The sequence below is a fragment of the Amblyomma americanum genome, chromosome 7 (genome assembly GCF_052857255.1).
Source record: "Amblyomma americanum isolate KBUSLIRL-KWMA chromosome 7, ASM5285725v1, whole genome shotgun sequence".
Classification (NCBI taxonomy): Eukaryota; Metazoa; Arthropoda; class Arachnida; order Ixodida; family Ixodidae; genus Amblyomma; species Amblyomma americanum.
This window is the reverse complement of record NC_135503.1, coordinates 92,989,572-93,014,306: the sequence shown is the minus strand read 5'-3', so window position 1 is coordinate 93,014,306 and position 24,735 is coordinate 92,989,572. Positions and strand designations below refer to the sequence as shown.

Sequence of the window (24,735 nt, the reverse complement as noted above, 5' to 3'; positions counted from 1 at the left end):
TTGAAGATTCTTCAAGTTATTTCATTCTCCTGGCTTAGATCTGCGGTCACTGCCTACCTCGAGTAGATGTATTCCTTTGCAACTTCCAGCCTCCTCGCTACCTATCGTAAACTGCTGTTCCCTTCCGAGACTGTTCAACATTACTTTAGTTCTCTGCATATTAACTCTAAGACCCACGGTTTTGATTTCCCTGTTTTGGTCGTTAATGGATTGCAATTTGTCCCCCATGTGACATAGCAAGGCAATGTAGTCAGCCAACCGGAGATCGCTAATGCATTCTTCATTAGGTTTCATCCCCCAGTCTTCGCAATCCAGTCCTCTGAATACCTCCTGTAAGCACGCGGTGAATAGTAAGAGAAACCGTGTCTCTCTGCCAGACACCCTTCCTGACTGGTATTTTATCGATTTCCAGTCAAGGACTACAGTCACTGCGCAACTGGTATGGATATTTTGCAGTGCCTTTACATGCCACGTCTACATCCTATATTTACTCAATACCTGCATGACTGCTGAGGTTTCGACTGAGTCAAATGCATTTCGTTGTCTATGAAGTCTATATGTATATGTACCTTGGTTATATTCGGCGCATTCCTCTATCACCTGATTGACGGTGTGAATGTCTGTCTACTGTCGAGTAGCGTTTAGTAATGCCTGCCTGATCTTTCCGTTGAGTCAAGTCTAATGTTGCTGTCACTTTGTTAGCGATCACATTAGTACAGGCCTTGTGAACAACGGACAGTACGCTTATAGCCAGCATAACCGTCAGTGAATGCTCTTGACCCGCAGAAATTTGTTCTAAGAACTCTTCTAAGCATTGTATGGTAAGGTATGGTACGGATCGGCATGGTAGGGTACGGTACGGTACAGTACGGTGTGGTGCGGTGCGTCACGGCACGGAAGGGCACGGCACGGAAAGGCACGGGACGGCCGGGAACAGCACGACCCGGGACGGAACGGAACGGCTCGGCTCGGCACGCCACAGTATGGCACGGTAGGCACGATGCAGTGGCGTGACGCCTAACGTCCCGAAGCTCCAAGTGGACAGTGAGAGACGCCGTAGTGAAGGACTGCGAGTTAATTTCGACCACATGTGATTCTTTCACGCGCGCTGACATGGCACAACACTTGGATGTTTTTGCATTTAGCCTCCATCAAAATGCGGCCGCTCCGGTAGGAATTCGCTCCCAAGACCAGGCCGTCAGCAAACGATCGTGAAAGCCACAAAGCCACCTAAGCCGGTACAGCGCATTCTGTTCTGTATCTTGCCTTAAATCTTGAAATTATCAGGCCGTATTATCAAGTTTGTATTCTGCGAGTGGCATAAAAATTGGGGAAAACCGTTCACCCATCTGTGCTGGTTGGCGTATGGGGCCCAGAGAATTCAAAGGACTGGGTACGTTGGCGAACAATTGTGATACCCAAATAAATTTACATAGGCGCAACATAGCGCTAAATTTTACATGGTCATACATTGATGCACTTATATCCCCGGATTTAGCCCCATTTTCTTTTACTTAGAGCGCGTGGTTATCCGAAAATGTTGAATGAGACGAATTCAATATTCGTATTCTATTCGAGAACTCACTCGACTGTCTCGACACAAATAATAGAGACAAATCAATATTCGGGACTGCATACACAACCATTTTTCTTACTCTCGGGCATAGGCGAGCTTCACAGACCGTGACACGGCAACATGGCGCCTTCATGAAGGATCATGTGGCCGTCAAATTTTTACTGGGTAAATTTGTTACCCGACTCATTAATTTTATATCATAGCGTGAGATATTGTGTGCTCATTCTTCTTACTTCCTGACCGAACCGTGGCGCTCTAACCTGCAAATTCCTTCTCTGTTATGTCAAGGCCTCTAGCAATTGTTGAAATAAAGTAACTCTTTTCCCCTGAACAACAAATATATGCAAACTTGTGATCTTACTAACGTGCACCATGCTTTTAGCGCGAAGATTTATTGATTTATTCTTTAACAAAGTTAAACTTTCGAGAATGTGAAAATAAAAGTGCTCGAATAAATGAACCTGAGTTTCATTATTTAGTAATTGATTCGATATTTGAAGCAACAAAATCTATTGGCATTCGAATCAGATTCGAAAGATGTGATATTCATACACCCCTAATTTTAGTCACATGTGTACATTCATCCGAGTTTTGCACCTAGTGTCATTGATGTGTAAGTCCTAACGATATGAGAAAAGAGACATTTCCAAGCGCTGAATCTTGAAAAAAAAAAGGTTACTACAAAGCTTCACAAATGTTTTCACGCAATAGTTCTTTCACTACATTAACTTCCTACTGCGCCCTCTGGATTCCCTGGGAGCATGCGCGTTGTTCTTAGGCAGTTCAGTCGGGCGCCGCCAGATGGTGCTAGCCTCCAATCGGCTTTAATAGTGTGGAGCTAAATGAATTATTCATACAAGTAACGAGATCCTTACCCGCCCGGGAGACAAGGGACACTTTTCTTCGTGTCGGGCATCCGTAAATGCCGCTACGCGCATCAGCTGTTGCTGGTATTCATCCCAGCCAATGGAAGCTGCTTTTAACGCATTTGCTCTCCCCACAGAGCAGTAAAGCGCTGAGAGTATGCTGCGCTAACGCTTTGCAACGTCATCATGATACTGCGAAAAGTGCTTGCGTGGAAAAACACGAAATTTTGCAGTCTGTCGCATCGCCTGAGTATGTGCCAAAATGAAGTGTAAAGTGTTTTCCGGTGCCGTTGTAGCGCACCATACGACGGCTCACAGATGCTACCTGCTAATCGAACTCTTTAAATCAGTATCTGCACCTTGTTTGGTGCAGGTGCGGTTTGGGTGGTCAAGTGCACTAATGTGGCAACTTCGTCTTTACTGCTGTGGGAAGAAATATCAGCAGTTTCATGTTTTCCTTAGGGTAGCCATTCGTGCATTGCAATACTGATGTTCCTATGCAGCCACATATAGCCTGCGCTTTTCCTATTGGTCTTTACCTGCATGAGCGGATCAATTAAGGGCGGGGCTTCTCATGAAAGCTGAGCCCGCAGATTTGCACACAGAGAACACTTTATAACAAGCAGATCTTTGTCCTTGTTTGTGCCTTCTGATGTAATGTATAACCAGCCATTGGCGCTGCCAAAATGTTCGGTTTACTGCACACATTACGTTTTACTAGTTGTGGGGGCCCGAAAACAAGACGGGTAGGCAGATTTTTTTTCGAGAAATGCAAAAAGTTAATCACGCCTGCAGCGTTCTAACTGGCTAACTGATAGTGCCTACTTATAGCAAAAAAGTAGCAGAGGAGAGCGTAGCAGACAGAAAGTCAAGACAGGTAGATTTGCGCGGGCAGGAAGGCGTCTAGGCATGGAGGATAGCATGTGTTGAATTATGCGGGTGCAAAAGAGAGGTCAGCGCGCGTTCAGCGTCCGCGTCCCACGATACTCACCCTTCGGCTACGTCCGTGCGTACGCCGTTAAACTAACATGCCACTTGTTTTTTCCCTCCAAATGACACTGCTTCGTTGTGCTGCGCGCGTAGAGTGGATTGTGAATTGAGGTGTTTATCGCCCTGAAGCGACACTTGGAATACGAGGGTCGGCGTAGGGGAGGGATCCGGTTGAATTTATTCACCGCAGGGTTCTTTAACGTGCGTTGACATAGCACAGCGCACGGGTGCCTTCTGCGTTTCGCCTCCAAAATTGAAATGGTTTGAGGAGAGAGAGTGAAAGAGAGGAATTTAATGAAAGGAAAGGTGGATAGGTCGGCCGGCGGTAATGTGACCCTGACCAGCTACTCCACACTGGGGAAGGGGGAAAGGAAAAGTAAAAGGGCAGTCAGGTTGCGAATAGAGGGTGATGACGTCATAATACAATGAATTGCTTGGAGTGGTCTGGGTTAGACGAGACTACGCACACACTGCGGGGCACTCATCCCGCGAGACGGCATGTAGCGCGTGGACCCCATGTCTTCCTCATGCAGCATATGCCTTGCACCACGCGCGCGCACACATGCCATGCACACACACACACACACACACACACACACACACACACACACACACACACACACACACACACACACACACACACACACACACACACACACACACACACACACACACACACACACACACACACACACACACACACACACACACACACACACACACACACACACACACACAAACACACACACACACACACACACACACACACACACACACACCGCGCGTGGTTGCAGAGAAGGGCTCTGCTCACGGTTGTTAAACGCTGACCGGAATAGCAGCCTTCGATGCAATGCATTATGATTTTAAAGGGACGCTCTTCGATACTTTGCAGATAATAAAAGCTTTGCAGCCTGAACGCTGTGGGACGAACAACCCGCAATTTATAGCCTCCCGCAAGTGTACTTCTCCACTGTACACTTTATGTGGTGAAGAGAACTTAAACGGGGAATCCGTTCTGCATGGGGTTCTTTACCGTGCACTTATATCGCACAGTACACGAGCCTCTAGAATTTGGCCTCCATCGATATTCGACCGCCGCGGCCGGAATTGAGCCCGCGTGTTTCGGGTCAGCAGCCGAGCGCCATAACCACTGAGCCAACGCGGTGACTTATATAGTTAGTTAGTTAGTTAGTTAGTTAGTTAGTTAGTTAGTTAGTTAGTTAGTTAGTTAGTTAGTTAGTTAGTTAGTTAGTTAGTTAGTTAGTTAGTTAGTTAGTTAGTTAGTTAGTTAGTTAGTTAGTTAGTTAGTTAGTTAGTTAGTTAGTTAGTCTGTTTTATAACTCTACCTCCATATATTGCATTACAATGGTGTTGTAGCAAACATGAGGTACATATAATACAACCGCAGGTAGAAAATAAAAACGATGCGACAGCAGCAATAACCCTATATCTTCTTGCGGGAACAAAATGTCACAACCAGCAAGAAAATACGCCTTTCCATACTATGGCCACTTTCACCTGAGGCGACTTATATCCCATTCGGAAACATTTTAGAGAAGTAATTCCAAGACTTTATATTCCTTCCTATTATGTTATATCCCTTCCTGTTATAGTCTCTAGATGCAAAAATTTTATGGGCTTTTGCGCTCTGCTTTGAACCGAGTGTGGCTATCTATCGGTGCTTCTCGCAAAGTTTCGTCGGAAGCTCGATTGGCTCCGTTGTAAACATTGTGAATAGTATTTTTTTATGGAAGCACCAGAAAGTGGAGGCGTTTTCCGAGATTTAGATAAATATACCGAATATGGCGCATATGTCAACATAAGAGCCGTGAGCAAGACAGTTATGGCAGCGAACGGCATCACCACAAAGCGACGTACACACCTTAGTGCCAGACTGGAAATATTCGTTTATCCGCTTTTATTCTTTCCTCGTGACCAGCATGTTATCGCAGTACCAAAGTCAGTTCCTTGCAAAAAATGCGAGCCAATGGTATCGATTACTATAATACTGTTATACTAATGAAACTAAGAACTCCAACATTCAGCCAGCGGTTCGCATATGCGAACACCATTAGCAACAATGGGAGTAAAGCACAGAGCTGCAACAATCAATGCAACCATAAAAGGTGAACTTGCGCAGTATGTTTATTATTTCTATACCGTGTAATAGACTAATGGAGCAAAATATTTAGTTCGTGTCCTCGTGGTCATTAGTGCCGAAACAAATGGGCTGCAAATGCACTTGCAGTGCAAGCCAAGTAGCTGAGAACAGTGGAAATGCTGTTCTTATCCCTGATGTAATAGGTGCACAGGGCATTGTGGACGCAATGCGAATAATACATGTAGTTTCCTCTCTATTCACCATCTTGCCTATTTCCGACAGCGTGCCTACACTTTGCTGATGGTCACGTCAACCTGCTTCAAACGTTGCTCATTGTTCTACGAGCAGACCGAGGACTGAGTTATGTTGCATATGTGTATCTAGTAAGCGAATCTCCGCTTCTACACTATAGACAGTGATTCATCTGTTTTCTGTCCCCTGGCGCAAAAAAGGCAATTGTTCTTTTCTTGCACTGATATCCATTCATAGCGGTCTGTATTCCTTGCTCTCGCTGTTTGTGGCTTCTGCAGTGAGATTTTTTGGCTGTAATCGCTGACAGATGGAGCCACCGCAAGGGCATGTCCGGAATTTTTGCCAGCGGAGCTCACTTTCTGCACGAGATTTTTTTAGCACGGCGTGCACATTGTGATAACCAAGAAGGAAGAGAGGAGGAAGGAATGTAGGAATGGCCGAGAGCACTGCCATAGATGCTTTGAAAACGCGTTTCGTTTGTGCCGATCATATGGTGATCACGGGGATCACCGAGCGACCACCACAGAGATGGGATCATTTCTTATCATACATGATAACCATCAAGATCAGGATGATCAAAAATCATCCCTATGATGATCCTATGATACCCATGCGTTCATGATAGCAATGATGTACGTATAAACTCCATCTCATAACTTGCTCGCTGTGCAGAGAAAGCTACGATCGCGAGGCTACAGCTTCTGCGAGTGTGGTGCGAACAACCTGTTCGATCGAATACAGTGGCTGCGTTGTTTTGCTACGATAGCGTGTAAACCTTTCATTTGCGAAGCGGTTTCCGTCGTCCTACACGAGACGAAGCTGTGCAACATGAGAACTGCCGATTTTCGCGACATAGAGAGGGCGCTTCATTCTATCCAATATGGCGGCTTTATAGAGGACTGCTCCCGGGGCCAGCCTATGTCGAATCAAGCTTATTTTATAATTTCACGCACAAATAGCTCTTGTTTATCGGTGCTAGCAACCTCGTGTGAGTCAAACAGCCTCTTTTCTTAGGGGTGCAATGCAATAGGCGAGAGATAACAAATAAATCGCTGTCTGGCTTTTGAAAACGGCAAGCCTGAAGGTGGAGGGGTGTTGGGATTCAGGTAGCGTTGTCGGGAAGGAGAAAGGACGAGGAGGATCGGAGACGTGGTTACGAAGGAAAAAGCAAGGAAAACTTTATACAGATTATTTACATAATGTACAAGCAAGAGTAACTGAGAATACCTCTATGTAAAAAGGAGCTTCTTAGCAAGCGCGTGCCTCTCCGCCAACGGGTCTCTCTCGGTACCAAGCCAGCAGCTCGTTCAACACCCTTCGTATTCCGTAGATCCATGACTGGAGTATACAGTTCGGAGAACGATGTCCAAGCAAACGAGCTGACGTAGACACTGGTGGTACCGCCCACGGCTAGGTGGCGGTGCTGATGCTCTCACAGCTCGTCGAAGTGAAGGGGAAAAGACAGTTCCTCGAACACTGCCGCGTCGATGTCACCAGTCACCACAGCCAGCTGCGAGGCCGGCACCCCCGTGGCAAAGGAATGTCAAGCAGTTTTCCAGCAGTTGGGTGAACGACCCTGCACTCCCCCGCCTGTTGTCCGAAACGCGGGAATTCTGTCGAGGTCGCAGCCGTCCGTCAATTATCCTCTCCAGGGTGACGGTTTAAAGCAACACTCCGTCCGGTAACCCAAGGGCCGACCCGCCGCTGCTTCCGCGGCCACTGCTTCCGCGAACGCCAGTCCAGGCAGCAGCATTTTTTTCAGAACACTCATTCGCCTTCACGTTGGTTTTCTAGGAATCCTGGTCGAGGGATTCCGCGTATTCATCCATTTTGGCTGGAAGGCACGCCGGGCATAACAGTGGCAGGAGGTCGACGTGCGATTTTGAGTGAACTGAAAAACCATGACCCTGACTATGAAAACTCGTGAGAAACGGCTGAACGACAAAACCATAAGATCACGTGGGCAAGAGCCAGCGATTGTCGATTTGCCATGCTGCTTCGTACTAAGCAAGGCAGAACAGTTTGCAAGTCCCGGTCGTTTGAGTTTTTAGTGATAAAGCTTGCGCGATTTCGCTCTTTTCTTGCTCTGTAATTTTATTAAACTTGTGATACATTAAATGAGTAGCGGTTCTAATCGTATATAAAGGTGGAAGCGATACTAATGAGGTCGCTTTTTTCTGCGTGCGATCTTCAGGAGCAATCGGCCCTGCTTGGAACTCTCAGTTTGTTCGTATGCAGTCAATAAAAAGAATATAATGAATATAAGGCCGCTATGATACAATTTTGGCATTTCATTCTATTAGATTCTTGTTATCCGCCCGTCTGTCTGACTTATTTCAGCGACAGCGAGTGCATTAGTGATCAGACTAATATGGAATTCTAATGACGTCGTTTTTTCACAACCCTTTTTTCTGCAAGATAAGAAATCACCATGTCACCATACATGCATGAAGGCCTGCGGTTACAGAAACAAGCCATGCACAAACCTCTCAGAGCTTTAAGTTGTCCGTTAGTCATGTGGGCTCGGATTGTTTTTTTAATAACTATCTCCTCGTATTTACATAGGCCGCTCTTCCCATATCAAAAAAGTCTATAGACTTTCCACAGGCTTCTTACAGACTCTATTGCTTTCCAATGGATACTTCCTTTTCTCTATTTATAGACTGTCTATAGATAAAAGTCTACTAAAAGTGTATGGCTACACATCTATTGATTGTCTATTGGATTTGTATTGTCGTAGACTAGCTTATAGAACTTGTAATCAGAAAGTCTGTATACTTCATTGGAAAAAGTCTGTGGACAATCTGTAGACTGTCTAAAGAAATTTTTGTAAAGGTGGTCCAGGCAAATCGTCTATTTAGATATATGGGCTGGGTGCCTGATAAGAACTGTCCTTTCATGGTCCTGAACGCGTTTCATTGCTGTTTGGAAAACTTCAATTTCGGATGTTCTGTTTGTAATGCTTGCACCAGAAAAATCACGCAGTGACACTAAGCGGCTCTTCTTTATCGTTAGTTGCGCACGCTAATGTAGCAGCTCTCCCAATGCATATTTTTGCGCGAAAACTATGCGAACAACGCCGAATGTGCCAGCCATCCACTCAAGGAAGGAAGCAAACGACATAATAATAATAATTGAATTGGGGGGGGGGGGGGGGGGGGGAAGGAAATGGCGCAGTATCTGTCTCATATATCGTTGGACATCTGAACCGCGCCGCAAGGGAAGGGATAAAGGAGGGAGTGAAAGAAGAAAGGAAGAAAGAGGTGCCGTAGTGGAGGGCTCCGGAATAATTTCAACCACCTGGGGATCTTTAACGTGCACTGACATCGCACAGCACACGGGCGCCTTAGCGTTTTTCCTCCATAAAAACGCATCCGCCGCGGTCGCGTTCCAACCCGGGAACTCCGGATCAGTAGTCGAGCGCCCTAACCACTGAGCCACCGCGGCGGGTAAGCAAACGACATTGTTCCGTATGCAAACGACATTGTTCCGTATGCGCCGCGATCCTTTTCGGCTAGTTCGCGGCGGTGCCGCGGCGTGGCGTCGATTTCTTGAAAATCGCCAATGCACTAAGAGCACAGAAAACCTGCCGGGGCGGTGCACACTGCCCCTTAGTTTGATGCAAGGTGCGCAACTGTACCATGTCTCGAATGATGCCGCACAATTTGTCGGTGAGGTCGTAAAAGCAGCTCAAATTTGTGACTGCGTGACTGAGACGCAGCGAAATCCAGCTGTAATTCTTCAACGCAACGGAGACAATGCCGCACTCAGTACAACAACGAATACCGGCCTGTAGGCGAATATTAACGCTGAATGCATTTAGAAGGTGCTGCCCGGGGCTTTTTATTCGCTGTTTTCCAATAGAAATCCCGAGAAAATGTCAGCTTTTTTAGCTCTCATAACAAAATAAAGAAAAGCATGCAGGGAGTTATGAATGACATCTTCCCAAAGTTCGGTCTTGTTACTCTTAATGATGTGGTTTATGTCTCTAATTGTACCTTCATTTTTATGGGCTAATTAAGAAGAGCTGGAAATAGAAAAAATGTGCGATTCGAGCCCGTTTAGTCAATGACTCATCCGTATTGTCATTATAATCCTGTCCATCAGCACCTGCCGTCGTCGTCATTTCGTCAGCAATATCATCTTCATCGGTTTGTCGTAATCCCTGGGCGGGAGCAGAGGTGGCCGCGTCATTATTTTCATCAATACCACACTGACCCAATCCAGTGATCATCCTCATCGCTTTGGCGGCTTGCCTGAACCATAGCGAGAAGAGTTCATCGAAGGCCAAATCAGTACAGAGAATTTCACCGCTACTAAACAGACAAGAGCAAACCGACATACGCCAACTCGTGGCGACTCCCTCCTGAACGAAATGCATTCTGTAACAGACAGACTCTCGGGGAGCAAATCGGGTGGCTCCAGTCTGAAAGAAAAGAGATACTGAGGCCGATATTCACCACCTGCTGTGCGTTTTTCCCGGCGCTGAAGCCGACAAGGCTTGGGCACCTGGCGGCAGCGGTCTCTCGCCGAACAATCCAGATTCGTATACCACTTGGACGCGGGGACCACATTATCGTTCACTCCTATACATTATTACATCAGCTAACCTTTTTTTCATGTATTGAAGCATCCTCGGCATCCATCATTACGTACCATTTTATGGCCTGAGGCAATAAACATCGCTTTAAAAAAATCGCACGGCCAGTTAGTTTGTTTTCGCGGAAGAGGAAGACGAGGCCTCGCAGGAGCGCCTCCGCATGCTGTGCGGCGGCGTCGATCCTTGTGGCCATGTGAGCAGCGCGGGGCCGAGTGCCGGCCGCCGGGCCGGCCCGGACGGGAGGCCCCCTGACCCCCATCGCCGACACCGGGCAGGCCGCGGCAACTGCCAGGTACGGAGGGCGGTGGCGATCTGTAGCCGCCCACTTCTGTTAAAGCACGCGGCTTTGTGCTCCTGCTCTGTGCGGGCTAGGCAAGCATAACAATCGCGGTGGTGATGAAGACAGCAGCGCCTTATAGTGTTGTGCTGCTAAAGTACTAGCAACGGCACTTGGCGAAAACTCTGTCGGAAGCCTCGCTGAGTGAAGCCTTCACCCTCCAACTGCACCATTAACCACCTCCCCACTGCAGACCCCTAGCTGTTGGGACGCCCACCCACCCGTCGACACCCTCCGAAAGCGCCACCCGCCACAAACTCACCTAGTTCCACCTTCCACTATGCTTCCACCTACTAGATGCCCACGCAGTAGCGGAACAAAGATCCGACGGCGAAACGGAATTCGAAGACGCAGTGGGAAAACCGGCTGCCCTCCAGAAGCAGCACCCACACTCTAAACAGTTACGGGTATGGGTGTCGAAAGGAAGCAAGCTGCCCTCTAGCACACTCCTACTCTGAACAGAGAGGAGTGAAAAGGGTGTAAGCTGGCCTCTAGCGCACAAGAGGGGGTGCGCTAGAGAACAGCTTACTCCCTATTTACCCCTTTCTGTTTAGAGTGCACGAGCCACCTCCTCACCGCACCCCAAACCCACCGCCACCCACGACCCCTCTCCCGACCCCACTTCTACCCACCCAGTAGAATCATTCATGAGAGTGATCATTCATCAAACTAATCGAGGGAAAATCCAACTGCTATCGCAGCTTTCTCGCACCGGGTTTCGTTAATTTCCGTCAATATTTTTGACCAACGACGGGGCGGCTACTTTCTCGTTGTTTAGTTCGGCACTTCCTCAGCCTTGTGTTTAGTGCACATAACTAGGCTACAGGGATCGACGCAAGAAACCACGCTTTTTCCTCGGTGCATGTGGCTGATACGATGGCTACTTTACAGCGTTAGCCTACGAGGCCCACCCTCAATTATCTTCTTCTCGTAAAAGGTTCGCGGTTGGATAGGTACTGACGCTCGCGACTGAGTGAATACCGTCTGGTTGAGTCTCTTGTCGCGTTGATAGCTCTTAGACGTCGAGATTTGCGGCACTGTTTATGTTGCTTGGATAATGGAGCACCACGCTTATAATAGTGACTTGGTGAGCTTGGCTTCCTTGCTGAGGTCGTGGCAAAAGGGTGACGCAACAGAATCATATTAAACGATGTACTGCCAAACTTTTCTACGTGTTTTCACCTGTTTTCTCCGTGACTTCGTGCTCAGACTCGGCGCAAAATTTCACACATACTGACACGCGTGAGGTTGACCGTTACTGGTCACATTTCGTCCTCCTGTTGAGTTGCATGCACTGCGCTTAGCCCTAATCGATCTTCAGTATAACTCAGTGCCTGCAACATACGCATTCGGCCGATCAGCACATGCGCCCTGTTAACGGAAGCACGACGCAATATGAATATCTTGCTACCTTTGTGACGCTTTCTTTTAAAGCCGCGTTTAACCTGCCTACCTATTCAGTAGAGGTGGTTTATTATACCTTTCGGCTGTGAACGGACATGGTCACTTTTGTGGTATGACTACATCATGATTTTAGGCTCGACTAATGCTCAGTATGACCATGACGTCCTCGTAGAATCATTGAAACATCGGCTTTCGGCACTGTCACCATCATTATAGGATGCGGCCGGCACGCATAACTATATATAGAGACTGCGTATCTCGCTTTTACAGATATGGTAGCGCGTATCACTGAGTAATAAATGTGCTACAAGAATGTTAGTGTGGCCATCTAACCGCAGCTAAACATGAGGTACAGTGCGAGTTCGATTAGGTGGCATAATGTGCCTTCAATACTGAATATTCAAATGTTGCCGTAAGCGGAAATTTCGGCCTACTCTTGCCCATTTCTGGCCTCGGCCTGGGAAAGGATGCAACCGAAAGGTCGCTTAAGGGAAAGTAGTCGGATAAGTCTAGTGTTCGATCACTTCTCGCGTAGGCGTGAGTCTGAACGGTGATGGTTCCTAATGATGGCGGCATTGAGCAGCAGCGATCCCGCTGTCAAGGTCGATTTATGTTTATATCTTTCCTCCTCCCCTTTTTGTTTTCCAGATGGGCGCTGTCGTAGGGGGCGCCGTATATTCTTCGAGGAAAGACAGCAAATATAGGGACCGTCTTTATTATCTTGCGTTCACGACCGTCGCTTCGGTGATCACGCAGGGTTACAAAGCGTATGATGCTTCTCAGCGAGAATTAGATTGCGCTACGGTGAAACAAACCGTGCTTGCTTAATCCATAGCAGGCACCATGATCCGGTTCTTGTTTTCCTGAAGAAAAAAAATGCCACTGAAACATGTGCCGTGCGATGCAGACGTCTTCCTTGCGGGCACTGAATTCTTTTTATACGCATTTGTAGTACATTCACAGGTGCACTTTTAACGAACCGGAAAGTTTCTAGGAAAGATAACCTTCACAGTATAGATGCGTTGCCCTCATGTCCGCTCTGTTTCGCCACACTACAAACTGCTCGTCAGTTTATGTGTGCATGTCCGACGCAGCGCCGTTTCTTTCCATCATTAAGGCCGCGCCGCACTGTGGCGAAACCGTATTTTTCCACAAAGCACCGATCCGGAGATGTGTGGCGATGCGTGTCGTAGACATCTGGACGTTGGTGTGCCGCGAGTTTGTTGCACAGTTTTCCCGTGGGCGATTGTCATGGCCAGGGGTCGGGGTCATAACTCACACGTGATTAAAGAGCCGGAGGAGTGTATAGGTCTGCGCTACACTTCATGCGTCATATCTGCTTTTTCCTAGTCAACACCAGGAACTATGGTGGTCAAAACAATGTTTAACATATGATTAAAACAAGGCGGGCCGCGTTATATGAAAGGTACTGGTAAAAGAAAATAGATTTGCTTTTTTTTTTTGCTGCCCCACAAAAATCCACTGAGAATGGGGCAGCGGTAGCTTCTATATGTGGCTCCTGCGACATTTTATAATGTTAAATATACTGTGAGGAGTTCATACAGTGTAAAACTGGTGTTTTGCTGTTATGAAACTGAGACGTCGTGGGCGCTTAGCGTTTAGACGAGAAAACGCTATTCTAAACTCAATAACAGCGCCGGCACACGACAAGCGCCTGATCAAGGAGTGAAGAGCAGTTGGGAGGTTGAGCAAGGACTGTCTAGATTGCTAGTATGATATTGTGATACAAACTGCGTTAACCAGCACCTTTTTCACTCTAGCCAATCAGTTTCTTTTTTTTTTTACTTTGGCTGCACACATTGTTAAAAACAGTGCACCGTTATGCCGTGCTCAAGCACCCATATGGAGCTCGACAGCTTTTCTACTAAAGCCTTACCGGCAAGATGCATAACAGAAATTGTCATCTGCCTGGTCGACTTTCGTTGTCAACAGTCTAGTCTACACAGTCTAGGGTACTTTTTTACCGCTGTGGTCGATAATTGCCATAGTCAGCTTTTCGCGCTGTTTTCAATTATTGTAATTCATCCCTAGAACGTCTGAGTGCAGGAGAATCATTAGCTAATACAATGGTGCCGTGGTATTCCCCAGAAACGCATATAACAACTGAACCAAAATCAAACCAAAATCAAAACCAAATTCGATCAAACCAAAATCTAGTTTCGACACCCTAATCAGCTAACTAGAGAGGTTTCAGAGGCCTATCATATCCGTAAGAATGAGCACACGTGTGTGGCCGACCCCATGGTGGTTCTGCATGAAAAGGAGTTTTCTTATCTTGGCGCACCTGCATGAATACTTATCCTTTATTTTCTTTATTCAATTTCTACCCCGCTTAGCCCCATGGCGCTACAGCATGGGGGTTACAATGATAAAAAAAAACACATCTTCATTCATACAGCACACTTGCTGAGTTCAAAGGCGATTCCATTCACTGATAGAACGTACAAAAAATGAATTTGCATACATATTTGTTCTGGTACGGTATTCCAATATCTTCAAGCAGTGATCAATACGAGAAGAAACATAATGGGGCCTGTGTAAATACTTTTCCTTTTGAATGCCAGTTTTATCATGAAATATTACATACAGAAGATTAAGGTGCAATTTTCTTCTTCGAGAAGAAAGACTTTCCCACCATAATTCGTTTTTCATGTCGGTACAGCTATCACAGGACAGGGGAATGATGTAGACCACTCTCAAGGCACATTTGACGAAGGCTTGGGAGTGGTCTACATCATTCGCCTGTCCTGTGGAAAATGCTATATAGGGCAGATGGAACACTGTCTCAACGACCGTTTAAGGGGGAATTATCAAAACTTAATCCTACAAGATAAGCTCGCGAATTTAGTTTCGCATGTTCTGACATGCAAGTGCGAGCCCCGCTTTAAAGAGGCAAATATTCTGGGCAGGAGTGCACGTACAAAAGCCAGAGTTTTGCTGGAGGCTTTCTAGATTAACAAAAAATCGAGTATTTGCATCAGCGACGCGTCACTAAGTTTGTTCTCCTCCGAGCGCTCTTTTCTGGAAAGGTTTCTGTAAGAATCACACCGCCTCTTTCGTGCGTGCCTGTTTTTCTCTTTCGTTTTTCTGTAGGTTCATCTTCATTGCCTGTTTGCCCCTCCCCCCTCTCCCTTCCCGTTTTTCGCAGATGATACATTTTGGTACTCGTTCTTTCTTCGATTGTAGATATGTAATCAATTTTTCCCCTTTTTTCTTTTTTATTTTTCTGTCAAGAAGCCCAGAGCCGCCCTGGTGTCATGTGCGCATGCGATGTGTACACGTATATATATTCACATCTGTTACGGAAAATAAAGCCAGTTGTTAGTAGCGTTCGTCCTTGTCGTGTCTCCCTCCCGTGCTCGTCTCTTTTGCGCTACATCTTTTTTCAAGTATGTGCCACCAACTCGCCCAGCAACAAGTTTTATTGTGCCAATATACATGCGCTTTCGAAAAGCATGTAGGCAAAGCAACGTTTTCAGTGCAGGTAACAAGTTGAAAACGCCAAATTTTGCCGAGCCACAGCGCCGAGGATAATCGTGTTTTCGGAATTATAAAAACTTATATGGATGTTACTAACGACCAGCTAAAATTCTCCAACGGCGACTAGGCGCCTAACTCAGCTGGTTAAAAAGTTGATTATTAAAAATTAGTTAACAAGCTTACTATATTTAACACAATTCACCGGTTTTCTGGTGTCCGCCAACATCGGTAATACTATGACGCAAAAGCCATATTTCTACCCCAAAAAGCATATTTCTGAAAACTTTTGAAACTCTTTCCTGCAACACCTGGTATAGAGTGGATTCCCACGAATATTATTGCTCGCTTTGTTTGTTTTCTTCCTTGATTTCTTTGCTCTGGCTCCATCGTTGTTTTCTTTGTTTTTCTTTCCTTCTTTGCGTCGGTATTTTGGTTTGTTTGTTTGTTTGTTTGTTTGTTTGTTTGTTTGTTTGTTTGTTTGTTTGTTTGTTTGTTTGTTTGTTTGTTTGTTTGTTTGTTTGTTTGTTTGTTTGTTTGTTCTCACCGGCAGGGAATCCATCTTAAGTGCCCGTTCCATTTTTCTCCAGCGTCCGCATGTTTTCTATATGCATTTGCTAAATTTTTGCCAAAGTTCATATATAGCCGCGCTTTCTCTGCTTTAGCTGAGTCTGTGTTAGAAACATCGCGACGCACATTGACAGTCTGTTCCGAAGACTGCCAAACGAGGTTGCGAACATCTTTCATAACAGGCGAGTAGCATTCGCACTCATCGTTACCGTAAATAGCGTGCCGAGCGGAACTCGTCTCTTCAGCAGCCACGCGACAAATTATTTTCGCAACCCATTTCCTTCTTATACTAGTGACATTTGTAAATAGAAAGGCAAGCAAACAACTCGCCGAAAACAACTGTCACTCGCTACACAAGTTATGGACGAAGTATAACTACTATGCCGGCATTATGTCACCACGTTGACCCTCTTGGTACCCGTGAACCCTTGGGTTTCTGCATACATTTGGCAGTTCTTTTTTATTTTTTCGCTTTCCCTTTGTGCTGCTCGGCAAACACCGCACCTTTCGTGGTTAGCCAATAGCCACGTGTCGTTGCAGGTCGAGCTTTCCTTTACCAACACGTATGCACGAGGATTACTCGCCCGCAGGCGGATAGTAGCGCTTTCAATGACTCAGTTTCGAAGAAAACCCGCAAGGTCAATCTGGATAGATAGATAGAAACACCCTATGTCTGGCGCTTTGTACGCGATAAAGTGAAGGCACGTGGCCAAGAGGTCCGTGACGACTTACAAAACCAGCTGTCATTGCCACTGTACGGAGGTGATCTCTGATATTGCATCGCGAGAGGGCAGCACAAATAAGTCGTACGTCACTGCAAGCCAACGTGCGGTGCGCCGCGAAATTTACAAGACGGCGCGTTGTAAAGCGCAGAGCTCTTACGTATTAGCAGTTATGAGGTCTGTATATTGAAAAACCTTGGTCTGATTCGGCCGAGATTCGGTGGGTTTACAGATTGTCGCGACGTCCGTGTTCTTTAGTGTAATCTATGTTCAAGTTACAAATTTTGGGATCTCTGATAAAAGCACAACTGCCTGGCAACAAAATCAGTGAAACAGATGCAGAAGCGAAAATTCAGATGCAACAGTTTGAGAGATAGCTTGAGAGGACAAAGAAGAAAACATAAAACACCTTGAGAAGATAATTGCAGTGAAGACTGGCAGCTTTTATTGGCCACTTCCAGATGGCGCCGCCGTTTGCAAGCCCCCCGAAAAGTTACCTCCAGGACAAGTCACGTTTTGAAGCGAAGTTTCCTTATAATGGGAACCGACTAAATAAATCACTCACGATTCTGACGGACTCGAAAGCCGCGTGTAGAAGCTACACGGCGGGAAGAATATACAAGGGAGCACTGCAAATCATCCTCCAGGCAGGGCCTCCCAATACATCATTACAACACAAACTTTTCTGGATACCGGGACACGCCGGAGTGGAAGGGAACCTGAGGGCAGACAGTCTAGCTCGCGAGATGACCCACCGAGCAGACACGACGGAGTCACAGGAACATACCACAACGGTAGAACCCACATATGCAGAAATACTAAATTACCACAGAGGAAGGAGACTGACGTATCCTCCACCACACCCGTTGCTGACACAGCACGAGGCAGTGGGATGGCGAAGATTACAAACAGGTACCTTTACAAACCTACACACACTACATAAGATGCATCCAGGCCAATACAATGACAAATGCACGTGGTGCGCGGCAACCCCCACGCTATATCATATTACATGGGAATGTAGACACAACTATGCATTCAATAAACTAGAAAAGTCCAGTGCGGAACAGTGGGAGGGCCTGCTCACCAGCAGCGAGCTGGCGGTCCAGAGAGGACTCGTGCGGCACGCAAGTGAGGTGGCAAAGCTCAGCGGGGCCCTGGAATGAGGGCACCGACCATTGGAACTCGGAAGATGAAGACGTCCGGAATCCGCTAAACCCAAAGAAACGAAAATAAAGTTTTATTCATTCATTCCTTATAATGAAGTATATACCACTACTAACAACAACAACATCTGGTGTAACCTAAGAGCCCTGGTAACACGGGGTGTGTCAAAAGCGACGAAAGATGAACAAGCACACGCGCCGTCAAGAATGGCGAAACGTCCGAGCGAACCTGATGATCAGGATTGCGGAACACCTGTTGTTGTTTAACCCTACCTTGCGTAACGTCGTGCCTTAGCCGTTGGTTGCGAGTTGGTTACCATGCATTCCTTCCTGGTTGCGCTCTCCCGTTTCATGTGGAGTCGCATTTGGCGGCTTTCTAAATGGCCTGCTTTCACGACGTCACTCCTTGTTCGAGGAACATGCCAAACTTATTTACGAGGCTTGACAGTTATATTTTGACAATTTAAGTTTAAGCTTTTTGCTCTCTTAATGGCTGTTGTTCAGCGACGCTCCACAGTATATGAAACCCAACCAACACGTGTAAAGCGATAGTACGCTCCCTAAACAGAACAATCTACCACAGGGTCTAATCATGTCACGGCAGTGTTCCGCATAACTTTTGAAACGATTCATGCGAAACTGCGTCACGTCACGGTATTAGGGGTTTTACAAACAGGTGTAGCTTTTTCTCTGTTGATTTCTTTTTTGCACGAATATAAAATCTAAAGAGCACGCTGTTTGCGGAAAAAGCTGATCACCACAATGAAGGATGCTGCGTTTTGTCCAGGGTTTAACTGGACGCACGCAACATAAAAGAAAAAGCGATTTGAAGTTTACAAGACATGATGGGGATGCGTTCCTCACTGCCCAAATTTTTTTTCGAGTGGCTGAATGGCCTGGCCTGTGACGCCTGTTGCTTTCCGTCTGCTTGGAATCCCGTCCGTTACCCTTAACCGCCGTCGGTTATGTTGCATTCCCATTACATCCCCCGCCCATGGCCATTTCTTCTTGATTTCTACCATAGGATATTATGAACTCGCGTTTTTTCTCTGACCCACTCCTTCCCTCTTCTGGCTTTTGACGTTGTACTTGTGATTTTTCTTTCCATAGCTCACTGCGTTGTCCTCAATTTAAGTACATAACTTTTCCTTATCCTTCTCGTTCCTGTCCCGCAGGTTAGCGCCGACAAGGCACAGCGGTCATGTATACTTTCCACTTGAGGGACATTGGTAAATTGCTATTCACCACCTCACAGTGTCTGCTAAATGCAATCAACCCCATTCTTATTCTCACAGTTGCGTCAACGTCGTGGTCCGGATCTCCGGTCACTACTTGCTCTAGGTAGATGTAATCCCTCACATCTTCCAATGCTTCGCCGCCTATCGTAAACTGTTGTTCCCTTCTGATGATGTTGAACATTGCTACAGATTTCTTCGTGTTAATTTTTAGGCCCTCCGTTCTGGTTTAGCTATCTAGGTCCTCGTTCATGCTTTGCAATTCCGCCCCTGAGTTATTTAGCTAGGCAATGTCATCAGCGAATTGCAGATTACTAAGCTATTCCCCAGTGACTCTTATGTCCAACTGTACCCAATCCAGGTTTTTGAATACCTCCTATAAACACGCGGTGAACAGCTTTGGAGAGATCGTGTTTCTCTTCCTAACACCCGCCATTATTGGTACTTTATTTCTTTCTTTGTGGAGGACTATTGAGCCTGTGCAGTCGTCATAGATATCTTCTAGCATTTTTACTTATGGCTCTTCTACACATTTATTTCTTAATGCCTGCATGACTTCTGGGGTTCCAACCGAGTTAAATGGTTTCTCATAATCCATGAAAGCTATATATAGTGATCGGTAGTATTTTGCGGATTTCTCTAGCCCCTGAATAATATTGTAAATGCGGTCAATTCTTGAGTTATGCACTAAATAACCCGACAGATGTTCACTACCATGATGAGATTTAGCGATGTGGATCATAGGTGGGACGTTGACTCACGGAGCTGCCTTTCTTGCTAGTGGCTGATATTAATGGCTGTCAGGTCCAATCGCTCGCTCCCATTTTTCTCAACTTCCGCGCCTTTGTGTGAGACTTAACGTCCAGAAGCTTCACCTAGATGTCCTAGTGGAATTTCACCCCCCTCCCTTTCTGGGCTGCACTAAATGGTAGAGGATGGTAAGAAATTTTGAAGGGGAAAACCGTGATGGCTCCCATTTCTCAGACGAAAAAAAGCTCAAGAAATGCTTAGTGTGAATCAGACGGCCCTCCTCCCTCTCCAGCTACCACTTGTTGTTCTTTAATCTGCAGTGACATCACGCAGCTCACAGGCGTTGCCACTTCTTGCCTGCATCGAAATGCTGCCGCTGCGGAGAATTCACGATCCCGCAAACATCCGAAAATCTTTCGAATTCGAGGCGTGGGGCTCGCGGGGTGTTAAGGGCGACATTTGTTCTAAGAACCCGAATGACTTTCGTCTCTGGTTGTTCCCACTTTACGAGGAAGCCTCGAGTATGCACGTGCCCCCGGCGTGACCTTCAATCCGAACTCCGTAAGCCCGTAGGAGAAAACACGTGGGGAAAGGGAAAACCTCTGGAAACCTGACGACACCCAACCATTAAAAGACGCAGTAAAAGAACGTGATTCCACTGGTAATCGAAAACACCCGTGGCACAACAGGCGTGTCTTCATGGTAAAAAACCACGCGAACGGACGCAGCCAGAGCTTCCAGCCAGTGTCCTCCTATCCTCGTTCCTGGCGTGTGGATTTCGCCATTGAGCGAACGCCATTGAGGAAAGGGTTTTCCGCGTCTTCTTTTTGGTTCAGACCAATGGGAGGGCCCAATGACGACCGCCCGGGATGCATCACGCTGAAAGGCAAAGTGCGTGAGGGCAGGAGTAGACTAGCACGTCGTGGGCCGGCGTCTACCAGGCGGTGTTGACCTGTCCCGAGCCGCAAAGCGGCAGAGCGAGAGGGCTGCTTGTCCACGGAGCACGCGTTCTCTCTTTCTCTCTCTCCCTTTGTTCGCACTGCGTCCAAGTCGACTATTTCCCTCTCTCTACACGCTAGAGTAACAACCGGTCGCGGAGGAGGCTACTTTTCTGCTTCGATTTTTGGACCGGACGTGCAGCTTGTCGTGGCTTTGTCGATGTCTCCGCCGCCAGCAAGTAAACATAGGCCCGGTCACGTCTTGCCAGTTCGGCGTCGAGACAGCTCTGGCCAGAGCGAGAGCCGACCTCCAAGGTCGTCCTTTTCCTGCTCTTCTTCGAAAGTTGCCTTTGCACTCGATCGCTCTCTTCCGATGCTTTCCAGGTCGCTCGTGGCTTCCGGCGTAGTTTCGAAAACTGTGCAGGACGGTGCTGCGGAAATTTGGTAGAAGGGAGGCTTTTGGACGGCCGGTCGATTATCAGTGTTCCGTGTAACGGTGAAGGAGATGCCGTTATCGCCAGGCACATCAAGAGAGCGAGGAAAGCGTGGAAAGGAGATAAAAATCTCTTTAACACAGGGTCAGATGCAATCCGAGTACGCAAGTAAACATGGCGTGAACAGTAAGCGGGAAGCGTTGGTTGGTGGGATGTGTGCAGTCTATGCCATACAGCTTTTTTTTTTCTTGTACCCAGCGGAGGGTATACCAGTTTGCGCATGTCATCAAAACATGAAATTGTGCTTAGAAATGAGTTCGCATAAAATATACAAAAAAAGATAGCTGAAACTTCTGGAGGAAAAAAAAATGCCAGTCTCCTGACGCAGCTCACGCGCCACAAAACATGTTCTCTTATTAGTGCTATTATTTTTGTTTTTGATATGACAACCAAAGTTATTCGCGTTTATGTATTCTCAAATGCTAGGCTTTCTCTTCATTTGCGCAATAACTTATTTCCGCGACTCAAAGTTTTGCCGTTCGTCCTCTTCTGAACTTTCGTTATTAAATTAAGTGACCTAACGCGCTTCGTTTGCTTAGGGGTCAGTGAGTAACTGTTACCGAAGAAAAATCTTCAAAGGCTTTCACTCGGACATTTTTAATGGTAGCTGAGGAAATATGATCAATAAGCTTAACACATCTGTTTTAGATGATTATGGCTGCTGTTTTCGTCTAATGACGCCAGCGCAGCAGACAAGCTGCGAGTGGAAAGGCTTTAGCATGGAGGTAGGTTAATTCACTATTTTACGAAAGACACCCAGTTGTCCTTGCGAAAGTGCGTTTTCACTGTGGTTATAAGCGCCACCCGTCTTGCAGACCAACTTCCTTGTTGTCGTCTGTTCTTCTCTTGTCCCATTTATGTGGTTTCTGTTCTTGCACAATGTCCTCGTTGTCGGTCGAGTGCAAGATACCATGCGGAGGAATCTCGGCGAGGTTTGTGTCTTGTATAGTACTGAGCACCGCCCTTGCAGCATCAGATGAGTTGACGCCCTACTGCATCGTGTCTACCGCTACTGCTATCGGCGCACAGAGGGCAAGGGGCAAAGCCAGAGGCGTTCGGTGTTGCCTCCAGGACAGAACAGATTTCCGGCACGATGCCCTGGAGGCTAGTCCTAATTCCTGCCGACTGGTTTCCAGCCTTTTCTTTAAGAGTCCTGAGGCAGCATCACTGCTCCGAGTTATAAGTGAGAAGGACTGTCTTTCTCACAAGAGGGCCGCATTTCTGAAATGACCTGCCATGGCCTCTTAGACTTGTGTAGCTCTTCGTGAAATGGCCCGTTTATTTTTGACAAGGGTTACACTGACGACAAACTGAAGTTGACCGGTATCGATAGGGTACCCTGTTCTGAGCATAAAGAGACAGTCTCACAGCAAACAGAGTTCTTATAAGCTAGAAAAGATAGCGAAAAACAAAACGAAATGCAGGCGCTGTCGTCACCGGCCAACATTGAAAGTAAACTTCATGAATCGACGCCAGTTTTCGGCCCGGACCCCAGACGCAAGCTGCATCGTCATTCACTTGAAAACGGTGGCTACCAGTCCTTTTTGGTGTAGAGCTCGCGAGTTTGAATTGGGTGACGGGAAAACTGTTAAATTCAATTTTCTCAACCATGTACACATCTTTTGCTACCGGGCAAACGTTAAGATGCCCAGAAGAGCCAGAAAATAGACTTTTACTGCACTGGATGGACCGAGTTGTACACAGGGTCGATTCAAATGTATTCCGAAAGCGCATCTGTTCTGGCTCCCCGAAATGAACCGTCTCGTGATTGCATTATAACGTACATACCACCATCGTTGGAGCTCGCTCTTTCGTGGCGCATTATACAGCACCTACTACCATCGTCGGAGCTCATACTTTCAACCATCTCGAGGTGCATTATATCGCACCTACCGCCGTCGTTGGAGCTCACTCTTTTGAACCATCTCGTGGCGCGCTATACGGCACCTACCACCATCGCTGGAAGTAACTCTTTCAACCGTCTTGTGGCGCATTACATCTCACCAACCACCATCGTTGGAGCTCAGTCTTTCAAGAATTGTAACAATGTTTTTGGAAGAATACCAGTTCTCGGACTGTCGCCGTCATGCCACCAAAGATAGTCAAGGAGGTGCAGATTTTTCAAGCTTTCGCTGCGTACACGCAGTATGTGTGCTCATTCAGGCAGCCAATCACTCGCCGTCCTGTTGGTGGTTGGTCATGCGTAGACTGCTGCGGGGAAAGCTGGAAGCTAAGTGTTGCGTGGTGCCGGAATTCCCCTTTCAGCTGTACAGATACGACACGTGTCCCAGTGCTCCATCGATTCGCGCTTTTCCTCAAACAGCACTGACGATTGATGTCGGTAGTAGTTGACGGATGTGTCCCCATCAGTCGCTCATTCGCAGACACGATTGCGGTTGTATACCGTTTTAGTGTGACAGCACTTATATTGGCTATTCCCCGCATTTAGCCGTTGTATGTTCGTTTTCCTGAATCCTGCTTTGTGGCAGGCTGCCCACCGGCCCACCGTATTGTGGGAAGCTTGCCAGGTTTGTATATATACTGCCCGCCGTAAAAACTACCCACTGTGGCAGGCGGCAGTTTAATTAATTGATTTATCGCGAGAGGTTGCCCGGGTGTCGCAAGCGCCGCCGATGGCAGGACCTGCCGTCGTAGTGCAGTGGCTCATCGCTTATGAACCACTGCGCCAGGGGTGGTACGAGGGCTCCCAGGGATCTATAAGTGTCACGTATTGAATGAGCAATTCCGCATATATTGGCATCAACCAATTATCGCTATCCGAACAACTTCCATCCATGAACAATTGATCCGAACACCGGAAGCGATGGGAAAAACGAAGGGCTAGCTCACCTAAGTCGCATTTGGCCTAACTAAGCAACTCGAGCGTCAATTTTTTTTTCTTACGTTTGTGTTGTTAATTCCTGCTGGTTCGCTTTGTTTGTCTTACAACTCCAAGTTTATCATCTCGCAGAGCGACTAAATAACGATCAAATAAATTCAACTCTAGTTCCTCATTTGCCTTTGCATTCCTGCATTTTCTTATTTTAATTTTCAGTGATTAGGTTTGAAAATGAGCCTGGTGGATCGAAGTATGAAAGATATATAGGCTGTAAAAGCAGAAAAAAGGCAGAAAATTTCTAAAGCTTCATTTTATTGTAGCCTGTATATGCTTGTATCGGCTGCATATTTTGTAGTTTACGTGGCCTGTGAGTCCATGGGGAAATTTGCGGCTAATT

At 46.8% G+C, this 24,735-nt stretch overlaps 2 protein-coding genes across 5 annotated transcripts in view; one reads left to right on the top strand and one right to left on the bottom strand.

The window, feature by feature from the left end:
• Window positions 1-24,360, bottom strand: part of LOC144097934 (uncharacterized) — a 166,788-nt gene extending 142,428 nt beyond the window's left edge. Inside the window, exons 1-2 of the mRNA XM_077630530.1 lie at window positions 24,350-24,360; window positions 18,004-18,128 (exon numbers count right to left, since the gene is read on the bottom strand). Coding sequence (XP_077486656.1) covers window positions 18,004-18,128; window positions 24,350-24,360 — 136 coding nt within the window. The remainder of the gene's footprint in view (window positions 1-18,003; window positions 18,129-24,349) is intronic.
• The window catches only part of LOC144099408 (prestin-like), a 166,992-nt gene that overhangs the window by 15,529 nt on the left and 126,728 nt on the right, over window positions 1-24,735 (top strand). The window contains exon 1 of one of the 4 annotated variants that reach the window (XM_077632686.1): window positions 10,585-10,677. The exons of the other annotated variants lie outside the window; for them this stretch is intronic. The gene's annotated coding sequence lies outside the window, so the exon portion shown is untranslated. Of the gene's footprint in view, window positions 1-10,584; window positions 10,678-24,735 lie in introns of those variants that run through there. 4 annotated transcript variants of the gene reach the window in all.